The sequence below is a fragment of the Molossus molossus genome, unplaced genomic scaffold (genome assembly GCF_014108415.1).
Source record: "Molossus molossus isolate mMolMol1 unplaced genomic scaffold, mMolMol1.p scaffold_m16_p_16, whole genome shotgun sequence".
Classification (NCBI taxonomy): domain Eukaryota; kingdom Metazoa; phylum Chordata; class Mammalia; order Chiroptera; family Molossidae; genus Molossus; species Molossus molossus.
Genome location: NW_023425351.1, coordinates 49,860,726 through 49,877,499, shown reverse-complemented (window position 1 = coordinate 49,877,499; position 16,774 = coordinate 49,860,726). Strand labels below are relative to the sequence as shown.

Here is a 16,774-nt window from a genome sequence, read left to right as displayed (position 1 = left end):
TTTGTTAACCTCAAAATAAAAGGCCAACGTGAGAGGCAGCAAGTATTTATTTGAAATGAAAAAAGAACAGCTATTTGGGAAGCATTGATTCAGGCAGAAACCCAGCAGTGTTCTGATTAAGAGACAAAGGCAAAGAGTATTTATGAGAAAAGGAAGGGGAACAAGTACATCAATAGAAGGAAGGCATTTCTAGTGATGCAGATAAGCTAACACAGTGATAGTAATTCTAAACAATGTTTTTAATTTTCAGCCCAGTAGCCATCAGTCCAGTAGCCATAATATCTGATTTTTTGTTATCTTTACAAACAGTTCTTTGAGACACAATGTTACTTTAAGCTAAGTCCAAAGGTTATTTTGCCCTGTTTTAACATTCCAAAGGTTTGAGAAGTAAGACGTGCGAGGCAGCTCTCTGGGATGGCGGCTCTGGCTCCATTTCACAGTGGCTCCATTTATGTTATTTGTTACATCTTCAATCTCATTGAATCTCAAGATCTCTTACAAAATATAGCCCTAGTTCTGAGACTTATAATCTTCAGTGAACTCATCTTTGTTCTTGTCTTTTTATGTTTTAAAATGTTTATTATGTGTCCAATTTTATAACATCTAATCATTACACTGAGTTTCAGAACTCTGGTACTTAACAAAGAAAATAATTAGTCTTGCAGATTTAAGTTAGGAAATGAAAACCTCTATAATCAACATATTGGTGGATTCATCATGTGTCATTTCACCTGTAATAATCCTTAAATTTTAACTATTCAGATAAAGCTTACACTATACCGCAAGATTATATTACCTGGGTTGTTGGTTTTTTTCTTTTAGACTTAAACAATGATGGTATGACCCATGTAGTCAATGAATAAAATAAGCCAATTAGCTTTGACAAGGAGAGTCCAGTTCTAATCCTACATGTAACCAGTCAATTGTAATTGCCCTGCATTAAGCTGTAGTATTTGTACTTGAGGGTAGAAGACTACAGTGTCCACCATTCCATTGACTAGACTGGCTGGCTTTCCATAGCTTGCTAGTGTCCTTCCATAAGAGAAAATAATAATACAATGTTATCAGTAATAATATTATTGTATTACCATAACAACAATAATGACTACCATTTCTTGAGTACTTACTGTAATTCAATCACTTGGCTCTGTTACATAATTCACACATGTACCTCAGAAATATGTATTATTGTCCCATTTTATACATTAATAAAAGAAAGAAAAACTCTGACGGTCAATCTACCCTTATAGAAGGAGGCTTCTTCAAACCATCGTATATAATACAAATATTAAAAGTAAGCTGTTAATGAAGCTTTTAAATTGATTTTAAATGCTCTAATACTCTAAAACGTAGTCTGGATCAAACTTTTAAGCATAACATTTACTAATTAATATCTAACTAAAAACAAGCAATCTAACTTTTCTTAGAAGAAAAAACTATTTCTTCTGTGAAGAATGCCAAGTGCGCCCTGGCCGGTTTGGCTCAGCGGTTAGAGCGTCCGCCTGCGGTCCGGAGAGACCCGGGTTCGGTTCCCGCTAAGGGCATGTACCTTGGTTGCAGTTTGTCCCCGGCCCTGGTTGGTCGTGCGGGTGGCAGCCACTCGATGTGTCCCTTTCACATCGATGTTTCCCTCTCTCTCTCTTCCTCTCTCTCCCTCCCACATTGTCTGTACAAAAAATGGAAAAATGTCCTCGGATGAGGATTAAAAAAAAAAAAAAAAAAAAGAATGCCAAGTGTTTCAATTTTTCAAAAATACCAAACTATATTTCAAGAAAATTAATTATCTATATATGTTGCCATGACAACGAATCCTTAGTATAACCATAGTACTAGCTGTACCCTTTATAGTAGAATCCTCAAACCATTTGTCCCATTATAAACTTACATTTATGGTTTGGACATCATTTTTATATCATTAATTTGCAGAAAAACAAGATAATACCCATTTTTTCCTATTTTTTTGTCCGTTACTTAGAATGTGTGTGAAACAGCTTCTTTCTTCCCACACAACAGCCTCTTTGCCCACATCTTCCTGAAGAGGAAAGAAAAGGGGAGGGGGGGGCCATGGCAGAGAAGTGGGAAGGGAATGTATTCTCCTTACATAACTGACTAATGGAGGGCAGGAAGTGGTCTATGCAACCAGAAGCATTTTCTCTTTAGATAAATTGCTTTCTCTGTCTTTCACCCTGAAAAGAAAAATGGGTTTTCCATTGAATTTCTGTTGACCACATCTTCCTGTGTTCTTCATCCTCTTAAAAGATCATAAATTTTATTTGGTATTTCTTTACAACCTTTTTTTTTTTTTTTTTTTGCATCTAATTCAGTTATTTTAACCTTTTTAGCAGAAGATCGAGCATTTAGAACTTAAAACCTTTTTCTAGAAAATACAAGTCTATTACCTTAAAATAAGCAAGCATAACTGAACTGCATTCATTTTTTTTACAACAATAATAACTTTATATAATTTATTGACATGCCAATGACATTTCAGATGGCTTTTTAGTAAGCATTTATCTATTTATTTTTAAATTGCTATTTGCATACATTCTGTGCAATACTTCTTCACTATCATATGAACCTGTAATCTTGTGATTACTGATTCTGTGTTGATATTGCAATTGTAATGATGGTGTTTAAATGTAATTATTAATACAAGTAGGTAAAACCATTAGAGCAGACACGCACTATTGGAAAAAACATGATACTATTAAGTAATTCATTCTTGTTATGGTAACATATCTGATGTGGATATTTCATTTTCTTGAAATATAAGAGGTTTTTAAAATTTTTTCTTTATTGAATTTTTTTTTAGAGAGAGAGATAGAAACATTAATGAGAGAGAACATTAACTGGCCACCTCCTGCTTGCTCCCCACTGGGGATTGAGCCCACAACCTGGGCATGTGCCCTGACCTGGAATAGAACCGGCGACCTCTTAGTGCATGGGTCAACGCTCAACCACTGAGCCACATTGGCCAGGCTATAAGTTATTTTTTAATTTGAAATATTTATATTGAGATAGTCCTTCTTTCTACCAAGATTAGACTGTTTATTTTTAATTGCCTATAAATTAGTAACACCATGCATCTTAAGTTTAAGTCGGGCTAATATTTAGACTGAGAATTCAAAATCAATTTAAAAGCATTGATTCATACTTTAAGTTTTATATTTTTATTATAAAAGACCATTGTAACTCAAAGTGACTGAAACAGATATTTATTAAATAACATGAGACTTTAAGGGCACAATGATAAAATATTATTAATCTTCCAGAAAAAGTTTAATGAAACCAATTACTAAAATAATATATATTTATTAGGAAATACTACATCATAAATATTTTATAAATATACTACCCATATCTTTAGCCAAAGACTACTAAATATGGATCATTTTTGTATTTTAATCTTATTAATAAGAACGTAATAATGGATGAAGTTTAGTAAATAAAGTTGTAAGTATAGACTATCTCTAATTAAATTTATTTTCCACTTTACTTCCAGCTTTTTCTGAGCTCTTTCCCTATATAACTTAATTTCAGACTTTATTTACTTTCATTCTTTTATTTATGTATCATCTACCTAATAGTTTAACTTTAGGGCATTAAATAAAAAAAAAAGTTCAGAGTCCTTGTCTTTCTAAACAGTTATATTGGGTCAGAGAGCCTTTTTAAATTCTAAATCTAATTATTTTAAGAGTTCTTTTTTTTTTATTTTATTAAAAAATCCTGGGACCTATTCAATCTAAAGCCACAGAGAAAGCAGCACTACCTACTTTTAGTGTTTTAAATCTCCATACTGTATTTTTATGTTTGACTTTGTTATCTTCATCTCTTCCTCCTCCAAAAAATGCTTCAGCATTTTAAAAAAAAACTTCCCTATGAAATGTAGGTAAGGACTTTTTAGAAAATTTGCAGGAATATTAGCATAATTGTTACTGATTAGAGGTATTTCATAATCACATCAGTTGAGTTGAAGTTTTGGAAAACCTGTAGAGAAAAACAAGATTAAAGAAATTAAGCAAAATATAAAAAAATATTCAGCTGTAAATTGCTCTACAGATTTCTTTCTTGAGCTTTGTAATTCTATGAGTCACCTTGAAATCTAGTATTGTCTTTATGATAGACTTTTCAGTAAATGCAATATTGACGTTTGTCTGGAGAAAACGAAGGCTTGCTTAGTTATACGTGAAGTCCATTTGGGTACTAATGGTACTAATATTTTTATTCACATATTGCAATCTTTTTTTTTTTTTTTTTTTGCAGTTTTACTAAAGGGAGGAAAAAAAGAGGAACCATTTAGAGACTGTGCAGATGTATATCAAGCTGGTTTTAATAAAAGTGGAATCTACACTATTTATATTAATAATATGCCAGAACCCAAAAAGGTAAAACCAGAAGTGTTTGTTTATGAGATGTAAAGCAGATCCTAGTTGAATTGCTGAATAATCAGATTGATTTGTGAGCTTGTTAAATGAAAAATATATATGCCTGAGCTCTTTTCTCTCAAAAAATACTCTGTTTCCCAGGTCCATAAAAGATGAAAACCTATTGTACAGACCTCCCCCAACTCCCACACCTACCATCCATCCCTCTTTTAAAAGTTTTCTATTTATTCTTTCTCATTCCTGGGATGTCCCATTGCTTATAAATGCTTGCCTGATTCAGACTGCATGTTGAAGTCATGCACTTCAAGTGCATGGGGAAGAGTCCCAAGGACCCAGATGGCACACATCATGCACAGGCCGGACACTGTGAGAGGGAGCTAGGGACATATTTCCAGAATCACTGCTTCTGTTGGGGTGAGAGAAACATATTCTATCTTAAATATGAAAGGATTTGCTTTCGGTATTTACCTAAAAGAGTGGGTTGGAGGACAGGATTCATCACTATGTTGAGCGGGATCCAAAGTAAACTTGAAAGTAAGAAAACACTGTCTTCCTGCTGTCCCGTCTTCTATATACACTGTTTCTCCCTCTTTACTCGTTAAATCATCGATCCATTTCTTCATTCACTAGATATTAAGTGTATGTCATTCATTTGTCAGTCACTGACTAAGGACGTAGGGACATAACACAGAACAAACAGTTCCCAGTGTGTGATAGAGGCAGACAATTACACAGATAATTGTAACATAGGGTAGAAGTGTAGTGATGGAGACAGTGTTTGAAGCAGGGTCTTTGGAAACCCTTGAGGAGAGTCCTGCTCTTCAACATAAAGCGTTAGCTAGATGCCCAAGGGCCCAAGAAGACTCCCCGCCCTTGCAGTGCTTCATCAAAGGACAGACCAGCTTTCTCCTCTCTTTGTCCCCTAAACTAGCAGCCTCTTCCCTATTTCCTCTGGGTGCTGTGCACATGCTCCTGGAAGGCCTTCCCTGATTCCCTTCAACAAATTTGCATGACTTTCTCATACCAGAATTCTACAGGGCCAAGAATTATACTCTTTTATCTGTATTTTCCTTTCTTTAATTGAGGTATAATTGGTAGATAATGTTATATTAGTTTCAGGTTTGTAACTATACTTTGTACTGTACACAATACTTGTGTATGGTATAAAGTTATCATCACAATGTCTACTTATCATCCATCACCATATGGTTGACCCCTTCCACCTATTTTGCCCACGCTGCAAACTTCTTTCCCTCTGATAACCAATCTGTTCTCTGTATCTATGAGGTTTTTTGTATGTGTTTGTTTCATTTTTTAGATTTCACAAATAAGTGAAATCATAAGGTATTTGTATTTCTCTGTCCACCTTATTTAAATTAGCATAATACCCTCAAAGTCCATCCATGTTGTTGCACATGGCAAGATTTCCTTCTTTTTATAACCAAGTAGTATTCCTCTGTATGTACCTTCTTCTCTTTTATTTCCTGGGACCCAACAGTTTCTGGCACATCATAGGTTCTCAATAAATATGTGCTGAAATGAATGAATGAATAAATGGTCTGCTGATGATAATATTAACGCTTCTATGCAGGGCATTATAAGTAAGCGTAACTTATTTAGTCTTCCTGTTGTTGGGTTCCTTTAATTGGTGAGGAAAATGAATCTTAGAAACCAGTTCGTCCGATGCCACACAATTGTCAAGAGGGAGAGTCTCTACCAGTGTTCTCTCTGTGCGGATTTCAGTAAGGATTAGTGGTTTAGGTTAGCTCAGTGGGGTGAGTGTGGGGCAAGAAAGCACAAGGGGAAAGGTGTCAGGCGCAGGTCTGCACATTGCTCCTGGGCCACCTAATAGAGAAGTTTAGTTTCACCTGTTTTTTACTTTGGGCTGCAGTGAAAGATTTCATTGAATGAAGTTCTCCATGGCTCAAAACAAACAAACAGACAAAAAACTGTGAAGTTACAAGGGCAAGTCTAGGAATAAAGAGAAAAGAGTTACTTATAGGAGGAACCTTTTAATACCTTGGCTTATATGATATGAAGCCTTCCTGCTGTGCTTGCTGATATCTTAAAACCTTACTGACACTTCAATTCAATTCATGCACACACACAGGCTTGTAAATACTGCACACGCTCCCACACCATGCACAGCACATACGGAGTGGTCAGAAGCTGTCCTGGGAGAGTAGTGATGCGAATGCCAGTGCTCTCTGTCATTTATCCAGAGATGCATAATAGAGCCCCTAAAGATATAGCTCCACTATAACATAACTTGATTATAAAAATAAAGTTAACTAAAAATATTAAGTGACTCTCCTTTTAGACTCCTAATTATTCTATGATATAAAAGAATATAAAAATGAAATAATTTTAAAGTTTTTATTTATTTTTTATAATCCTCACCCGATGACATTTTTCCATTTATCTTAGATAGAGTAGGGGAGGGGGAGAGAAATATTGATGCAAGAGGGACACATTGATTGGTTGCCTCCCACATAACCCAGACCAGGGCCAGGGACTGAACTACAACCAAGGTACATGCCCTTGACCGAAATCAAATCCACGACTCTTTTGGTCCATAGGCTGACACTCTAACCAGTGAGGCAAACCAGCCAGGGCAATTTTTAAAGTTTTTAGATTAACATTCACACTTTTAGAATTGTTTCACTCCATCACAGTACTACCACGTAGCCTTGGTGCAGACAATACAAATATAGTTTTGATTATTCCATGAACTTTTAATTCATGTATAACCACAACCCTATTCTTGTTCAAAATGTTTTGAGATACAAATGATGCATAGGCCATTTGCAGAACCGTGCTCCTTTTCGGGTGGAAGAAAAATAGCTGATCTTAACTCATTATCCTGAATAGTTCATAAACTTGAATAATAGCTCACAAACTTGAATAAATGTGCTTTTTATATTTATGAAAAGGAGTGGGTTGGAGGATTCAGTTCATTAGTTCAGTGGCTGATTCCTGTGTTGGTTTCACCAGGATAGCGTGATTTAAATTTACCTCTGAAAAGTGGTGAGTTTTGCATGTTATGGAGCTTCAGTGTTCTTGAATAAACAACATCTAAAATATTAAATCCACAAGTGTCAAATATCTGCTGGATTAAACTTCTGAGATTCAGGCCTAGGAAAACATAGTATCCTGAACAGATTAGCGGTGAAATTAGTACAGGCCTGTAACAGGCAAATTTTATCACTGTAGAAATGGCCACATGGCCATACACTCATCATCTGGTCAGGACTGCTATTAGATTTAGTTTTACTGGAAATAATAGCGGAGTATGGTGAGAGGGGGAGGTAACTGAGCAGAGGGAAAGAGAGAGACTTTGGATAACTTCTTGACTTCGGTACGTATTCCCTCGTTTTATTCGTTCCCCGTTATGATCATGAACCCTCTTACAAATAGTAATGTTGTTCTATTATGGAGGTGAATACTTTAGATTGATATAGCTACACTTTTTTATAGGTAGGAATTTTTATTTTATTTTTTGTTAATCTTCACCTGAGGACATTTTCCCATTGATTTTTATTTTTATTTTTATTTATTTAGGCAGAGTGAAAGGGAGGGAGGGAGAGAGGGAGAAAGAAAGAAACATTGATGTGAGAGAGGCATGACCACGGAATCAAACCTTCAACCCAGGTACATCATGCCCTTGACCAGGAATCCAACCTATGACCGTTAGGTCCATGGGCCAGTGCTCTAACCACTGAGCCAAATGTGGGGGCAGAAAATTGTATTTTAAATTCATTATTATATTCACATAGCTTGGTATTAGTAAGAACAAATGTTGCATGAATTCCCCCAATGTAATTTAGGAGCTGATTAATACAATCGTTCAAAGGTATTAATGATTTACAATGTACAAGGACCTGTTCTAAGTACTATACACACACACACACACACACACACACACACACACACATATATACATGTATAGTCACTTGTTTACTCTTCAATTACTCTGTGAAATAAGTGCTCCTGTCATCTCCATTTTAGAAAAATAACTTGCCCAAATCACGTAGTTAGTAAATATTGAACACATACAGGCTTTGTAACAAAGGAATCAACTGTACACTGTGGTATCGTAACAGGGGCTAAGTATGATAATTACTTCTATTAGTGATGACTGAAGTTGTACCATTCATAATTTTAAAAAAATTTTTTTAATTTTTCTTTTTTTTTTTTTGGTGGTACATGCCCCTAGCGGGGGACTCTCTGGGCCGCAGGCCAATGCTCAACTGTTGAGCCAAACTGGCCAGGGCCAGTTTAAAAAAATTTTTTTTAAATAATTAAAAAAATTTTTTTCCTTTATTGAATTTTTTTAGAGAGAGAGGAAGTGAGAGGGAGAGAGAGATAGAAACATCAATGAGAGAGAACATTGACTGGCCACCTCTTGCATGCCCGCCACTGGGGATTGGACCCACAACCTGGGCATGTGCCCTGACCGGGAATCAAACCAGCGACCTCTTGGTTCATGGGTCGACACTCAACCACTGAGCCACACCGGCCAGATTCACCGTTCATAACTTTTAAATATGAACCTATGTGAGTGACTCAGGAGTTTAGAATCAGAAAATCATATAAATTTGATTTATGCTCTGATCACAAGCCACCTCCCTCCCTTTCACCTTGTAATCCATTTTGTTTTTCTATTTTGATATAAATCTCTGGTATTCTCTCAATCCTATAAAGAGTGCTTAGAAAAGTCTTCTGTAGGACTTTCACCCTTCCAAGTAGATTGTACTTTGTAGATACAAAGTTTGGTAATACTTTGAATATACTTAGCAAAACTTTGCTCATTGTAATGCTTGCAGAAGTTCTAGGAGGGGTCAGAAACTCAAGGAAAGCCTATATAAAAACAAAAGAAAACAAAAAGTTCAAAAAATATCTGATATGGGATATGGGCCAATCAATAAAAGTGGGCTATTGTAGGCAGCTGATGAAAACTATTAACAGGAATTATTCATCTTTTAGGCAGAGTGAGAATTGCAAGTACACGGAATTGTTATGCAATTGCTGCTTTGACTGCCTTCATTCCCTGCCAGCAAAGAATGTCTGCAAAAGTTAGAGAAGTGTTATCTTTTCAAATGTAATGTGGAAGCCAAAGGCAGTTTTCTAGGACTACTTAATTTTTCAAGTACATAGAAAATGAGAATTATATTATTTATATATTTCTTTGTTACTTTTATTAGTAGCTTGTGGTTATTCTACTTTTTGAATTCCCTTGCATGTGTAGTAGGAGGAAATAAAATTTTTTTCTTTCATTTCATGTTTCTAAAACCAAATGCCCTAAAGCTAGCTTAGGTTCATCCAAAAAAAAAAAAAAAAATTAAATCATAAATCTGCTTATTGTAAAATATTAAAAATTAGTTTCTGCATTCATAATTTTCCTAATTCTTAGAAAAGGACTATAACAAATGTTTTCAGCCTTTTGTTTATTTAAGGTTATGGAAAAATAATTAACATCCACAAGTCTAATCATTCCAACTTGTATGGACCGTAAAAACATAAGAACTATGTGAATCAAATTTCCCTTTTTTGTTTGGGTTTAAATCTCTGTATTATGTTAAAAGGTATTTAATGCCTAAAAGCTTTGACCTTGCCTGGGATAGGAGCCAGTTCAATCTTTTCTTGGATAGAGTTAAGTCCAAGTCATCTGATCAATAAATGCAACCAGCATAGTACATGCGGTGAGGCCCTTGTCTGCAGGAAGGTAGCGCAGACCACACAATGTTGGCAAATGAACCTTTCAAGTCCTTTCATGTCTCAAATCTTTTGAAACCAACCACCTTTTTTCTTGAACTTCCTTCATCTATTAAGCATAGGCTTTTTATTTTTCTTCCACGGTCTTTTTTTTTCTAGAGTGAATCCGACTTTTTAAATATATCTGTAAGAAAAAGTAGCGTACGCAAAGATTAGTGATGCCAGTATTAATAACAAGAAGCTGGTCATTGTAATCATAAGGACAATTTATTGAATTTATACATATTTTGGCTTTCTACATTTCGTATTATTTATAATAAGTTATAAATAATAAATTATATGCAGTTAGATATAATAGTGAACTGTACTATGAAATATATACATAGAGTATATAATGTGTAACATAAATACATATTATCTTATATGTTATTTACTTACATCTAAGAGATGGGAGTAATGATAAAGCCTAATATGTGTCAATCACTATTCTAAAAAACACTATATACTGTACATTGACTCATTTGGTCCTTGCAAAAGATCTAAGAGTTTGGCTGGTGTGACTCAGTGGTTGAGCGTCGACCCAAGCATCAAGGGTTCTCCGGCTCGATTTCCATCCAGGACACATGCCCAGATTGTGGGCCTGACCCCCAGTGGGGGGCATGTGGGAGGTGGCCAGTTGATGTTCTCTCTCATCGATGTTTCTATCTCTCTCTCCCTTCCACTTCCTCTCTTTCTAAAAATCAATAAAGGAAAAAAAATTAAAAGTAAAAGATCTAAGAGAGAGAGAAAGCAGAGGTGGAATTTGAACACAGGTAACCTAGCACCCAAGTCCATGCCCCTAACCAAGGTGCCGTTCAGTACTATTATGCCCATACTCCACAATGGCAGCTGTTATTTCTGTTATTATCGAGTCCTCGTAAGATTTGTGGAGTATACGTCCAACCTGTTAACTTCTCTTCACTTCAGCTCCCAACACAGCAATCTTTCTGGGTAACTTCTGTCTCCCATGTAGTCCAATTTGCTCTGGCTTTTTACCTGAGAAGGGCTCTCAAAACATCTTAACAATTTTAAGTCACTGAATATCTTTGTTTAAAAGGAAAGTTGTCTTTTTCTAAATTCTGTGAGTGACTCTAAAACTTTGCATAGATTTTAATAGCATAGATACTGGTAATAAAAACCTGTAAAGAGCCCTGGCCACTTTGGCTCAGCTGTTAGAGCGTTGGCCCATGGACCAGAGAGACCTGGGTTCGGTACCCGCTAAGGGCATGTACCTCGGTTATAGTTTGTCTTCTGGTTGCCAACCAGGGCCATGTGGGTAGCAGCCAGTCAATGTGTCTCTCTCCCATTGATGTTTCTCTCTCTTCCTCCCTCTCTCCCTCTTTCTCTATCTGAAGATGAATGCAAAAGTATCCTTGAGTAAGGATAAAAAAATTTTTAAAAAACTGTAAACAATAGTTTTCTCTCACACTATATATTTATAAATGTAGTTATTTCTTCCCCTGAGTATGTGAGTGGACTTTATAGGTTTACAAACAGAATTTGAAATCCGGGGAAAAATCTAGATTAGCCAGTCAAGGCAGGGTAAAATTTAATTAAGAAACAGGTGACATCAATTTTCCCTAGCAAAATGTTTTCTTGACTTTCTCATTTACTCTTAAGTTTCACCAGTAAAGTTCCACCTTGGCCACTTGTCTTGAGTCACCACCCATTCCTGCTTTAATCTGTGCCATCTGGATTTTATTGTTATGGGAATCCTGTACTTTGTCTCATCAAGGTCACTAGTGGCTCCTTCATTTTAAATTTGAGCATGTATTTTCTTAATCTGTATTTGTCTTGACTTCTCTGGAATATTTGATTAATTTGATCACTTCCCCAGCTCTAAATTCATCCCCTTCTTTTATTGTTTTACATTAATCAAGTTTTTTTTTTTTTCTTCCTTTTTTGCATCTCTATTTAATCAACAAATGTTCATTTACTACCCACTAGCGGCTAGGCACTGTTCCAGGAACTGGGAACAGTAGCAGATAAAATGAAATCCCTGTCCTCTTAAAGGTTATTGATGTATTTTATCTCCATCAGTTGCTTTATAAAGCCCATTCTTGGATCTTCCCCCACCCCACACACATCTCTTCCCACTTTTTTCTTTTTGTCTTTAGATAATCTATCTTCAACCTATCAACTACTACTTTCAAGCACATTATGCCCAATACAACTTTGAATAAGGTAGACCTGGGGTTCAAATCTTGGATCTAGTGCTTGTTAATAATAACCATTGGTAAGCTACTGAAGTACTCTAAGCCTCAGTTTTTCCATCCCTAAAATGGAGATAATAATCATGTCTACATCATAGAATTGTTGTGAGGTAAGTTAGAACATGCATACAAAGAGTTTAAATCATCTGGCACTTAACACCCATGCTATGGTTAATGGCTATTCCTCTCCTATTCCCTCATTCTCTTATCCATATTCTATCCTTGCTCCACCTTCAGTAGATCATCTTTAAATGATCAATAAACTCCCCCTTTTAGATGACTATGTTACTTCACACTCTACATGTTCAAACCCATGATTATTTTCTTTCCTCATATATTAGCTCTCTTCCTTACATTTCTCATTTAGATCACTGTCTTCATCATCATGCAGGTCACAGGGGCTGACAGTTGTAGGCTCCTGCATGTCCTTAATCCCATGGGAGGAGACACTAAAATGCCTGAAACATTTAGGCATTTTTCAGGACATGAGCCATATTTTATTTCATTAATATCTCCAGTTGCAACACAGAATCAATGCCAACATGTCTAATGAGTGAAAAATAATTGAATGAATGAATAAGAATTAAGGAGGAAAAAAGACTCACTAGAGGCTATGTTGAGGACAATAAATAGGTACAGAAGGGTTAAGGGTTAGTTGAGGGGGAACCAGGGAGGAGAATTCCACATTTATAATCCTGGAGGTGAGTCAATTCCTAGGGATTATGAAGACATACTAATGGGTGGCTGTTGGCAAATCAGAGGGACAGCCAGCCCTCAGGAGAGCAGTTTACCTATTTGTATGTTCACCAGTAGGCATGTATCTTTTAGTTCCTTTCACTCTGAAGAAGTACATGCATAATTTGTCCTTTGAATGACAGTTCTTGTCATTGTTTTTCTACCCTTTAGCTATCTGTTGCCCAAATTTAATGCCTCCGGGAAAACACCCAAGTTTTTCCTTTACTCAGTTTAGCTCTGTGCCCACACAGCCTCCTGCCACTGCTGCGTCACAGCTGACCCTTTAGTCAGCCTCCAAAGTCTTTGTAGTCGATGGCCGGGCAATGGTGTACATAGCTGGGCCCAATCGAACTGCCGCATTCCGGCTGCATTTGTCACCGTGATTGCGCTCCAAAGATAGTCCATTGCAAATGTGTTCCTCTCCTTGGGTGGACCCTGAGGGAAATGAATCCATTTCAAAAGAAATGCTATTTTGTTTAGAATAATTGAAATAAGCATAACTCTTTGAAAAATTTGGATGACTTTTCCACATGAGAAAGAAATGCTTGTTTCAGTCAGAAAAAATACAGTATGTCATATTCTTCTCTTATTGTTCATGACGAAAATTCATGCAAATAATGTGTTCTCCATATGCCAAGGACAAAATTATGTCTCTAATAGAACACTGAGCCATCAAGAGTACTTATTATAGTATGTAAGTGTATAGAAGTTAATATTCAGTGAAATATGTAATAAGTACATACAAATGATTTTTTTTAAAAATTGTTTTTCTAAAACCTTTATTATTGTTATATTGCCATTTCAATTAACTAAAGATTTTAAAACTTCCAGTCTTGTGTTTCGGTGCTAAAATGGTCTGTACTTTTGGAAACTAGTAGTATTTTTAAAAAATTGCACATATACAAGTACCTATTACCGTTTAAAATGAAGATTTAAAATAATTATTATAATTTGAAACTCAGACTATTTTCAGGTGATGGATTTAAATGTTTATAAGTAACTAATGCATCTTTGATGGAATTTAATCAGAAATAACTCAAATATAATATGAATAACCAATCATGTGTCTAAGTTAACGTTTCCACATAGTAATTTGTATTCTTTTTATTTTTAGGCTTGTCCATTCTATTTCTATTTTAAAACATATCTGATACATATCTCTTTAAAACAGACATACTTTTTTTACTTGACTTTATTTCCCCTTTTCTGTCAGGTATTTTGCAATATGGATCTTAATGGGGGAGGTTGGACTGTAATACAACATCGTGAAGATGGAAGTGTGGATTTCCAAAGAGGCTGGAAAGAATATAAAATGGTAAGATAGAAGAATTTAGTAGTTTTTGATGTTTTATCATGAGGTTATCTTTACCCCACTATGTGATAAACCCTTGTATTTTTAGATGTTTTTTAGTTATTTTAAGAATAAAATGATAAATTAGTGACATTATTTTCATTAAACACAAGACACTCGTAAATCATTTTCCGTAAATTGTTTCCATGTGTGCATTAGAAAGAAAAATGTGTTACTGAAATTCTTTGGGAAACTGTTATGTATTGCCTGGATTTCTTTCTGGTTGAATGAGGGTGGGGGAAGCTAGAACTCAGACCCAAGCTGGGTACAGGAGCCAGGACGAGGAAGCTGTGCAGGGCTGCAGGTCGGCGAGCAGAACAGCTACTACCCATGGCCCCGCTCACAGGGCTGGAGAGTCAAGTCGTTGCTGGCTGTTGACTGAGAGCTCCTCCATGTGGCTTGGGGTGCACTTCGAATATGGTAATCAGGGTCAACAGACGTCTTATGTGGCAGTTGGCATCCCTCAAGCACAAAAATAGAAGCATCCAGGCCTTTTCAAGGTTTATTAGACTCAGAAATAGCATGGCTTCACTTTCACTGCATTTTTCTGTTATTTTTGGTTAAAGCTGATGACAGGGCTAATCTGGATTCAGGGTGAGAGGAGTACACCAGGGTGTGAACTGTGAGGAATGGTTCACTGGGGTCTCCATAGTAACAGGAAACCTCGTTTTCTTCATCACCGTGTTCACAGCTAACGTTTCGATGCTTAACATGTATCAGCAGCCCTATACATAAATTCTTTTCTTAATTTCATATTAAATCTATGGCTAATATTGTCTCCATTTTAAGAGGAAAATGAACAAGTTGGAAGATGAACTTTTCCAAGATCATATAGTAGATGGTTGAAATAATTCATAATCCAGTAATCACATACCCAATGCCTATAATATTAAGTATTGAAATCTGTTGACAGAATGCCAGAGCACAGTCATGGAAGGGGACTTTCATTTATCGACTAATTGTCATTTTTTCACATCTAAATCTTCTGGATAATCCTTCTGTTGACCATTTTTTGACAAATTTGTCTCTCAGAAAGGAGGGAAAGTAAATGGTGAAGAGAAAGGTTCTACCAGCCTAAGTTCTGTCTCATACACAATGTGTAAAAACTGTGGTTGGTCAACATCACAGTTCATTCATCATTAGGTTCATAGTTGGTTGAATGACAGTAAACAAAGGGTTTTGATAAGTAAAGAAAAGTCTCAAGTGGTGTCTCTGTGTCCACAACATTTTTATCAGATACTCAGTTGAACAGTCTGCTTATAGGTTAATAAAGTTTGAGTTGCACAAAGTTGGAAGCTTTATGTCTTCAATAAACAATAAACTCAAGATAGAAAGATAGGAAACCAACAAAATAGATTTCTACAGAGATAAATGTTAAGTATTTTATCTAGACCAAAAATATGCAAAATTAACTTTGAGGATATGGGATCAAGATGACAAGTGTAAGACCCTAGTATTTGAAAGAGGGAGAGATTTACTTGGCTATAAGCTCATTTTATGTTGTTGGCTACTAAAACTCAAGGACTCATGTATACAGTCTACTTAATAATAGTTGTTAGTTGCAAAAATACAGAACTTACTTGTTTCTGCCACGGTCTGGTTACATCAAGAATATGTTTTCAATTCTGGAGGTTTTATGAGTGAACGTATCCCAGACAGTACAAGCAGGATGGGAGGAATCTAGAAACCATATTGAGGGCAGGTGAATAGTTCAGTGTCTAACCTGGAGAAACAAAAGAGTTAGGTATAAACCTGTCTGAGAGTTGTTTTAAATGACTGGTCAGAGGTATGCAGCACTGGAGCCTACTACTCGAAGTGTGGTCCAGGGACAAGCAGCAGGGGAATTGGCTGGGAGTTATTAGAAATTCAGAATCTGAAGCTCCACCCCACACCTCCTGAGTTAGAACCTGCATTTCAACATTGTTCAAAAGAAGAAATCCCCATAATGGACGGAGGAACATTCCAGGGAGGCAAAATTTGACTAAGTGTCAACAAAACTCTCCAGTGGTTTTTTCCCAACTTGAATGGACTGCCCCTTAAGTGGTGAGGACCCCTCTTCAGTGGACACGCTCAGGTAGAGGGTAGATCACCATGGTTCACGATTGTCATGGAGAACTGGAAAGCTGGTTTGATTCTAAGGTTTCTTTCTGCCCATGTCATTCAAACATATAGGGGGGAAAGGAACCTAAGTTCTAAAAGAGACCCTTGAATTATATTAACTGAGTCTTCACACTGTCATTTACAAATGAAGTGACTTCTAGAAAATCCTGTAACATGTGCCTAGCTTTCTCACTCATGAAAAGGGGACAGTAATAAGAATACTTCACCTGCCTTGC

At 36.1% G+C, this 16,774-nt stretch overlaps 1 protein-coding gene across 3 annotated transcripts in view; it reads left to right on the top strand.

Moving 5' to 3' along the window:
- Nucleotides 1-16,774, top strand: part of ANGPT1 (angiopoietin 1) — a 264,363-nt gene that overhangs the window by 184,469 nt on the left and 63,120 nt on the right. For all 3 annotated transcript variants that reach the window (XM_036263928.1, XM_036263927.1, XM_036263929.1), the window contains exons 5-6: nucleotides 4,264-4,385; nucleotides 14,301-14,402. In XM_036263928.1, the coding sequence (XP_036119821.1) occupies nucleotides 4,264-4,385; nucleotides 14,301-14,402 (224 nt within the window). The remainder of the gene's footprint in view (nucleotides 1-4,263; nucleotides 4,386-14,300; nucleotides 14,403-16,774) is intronic.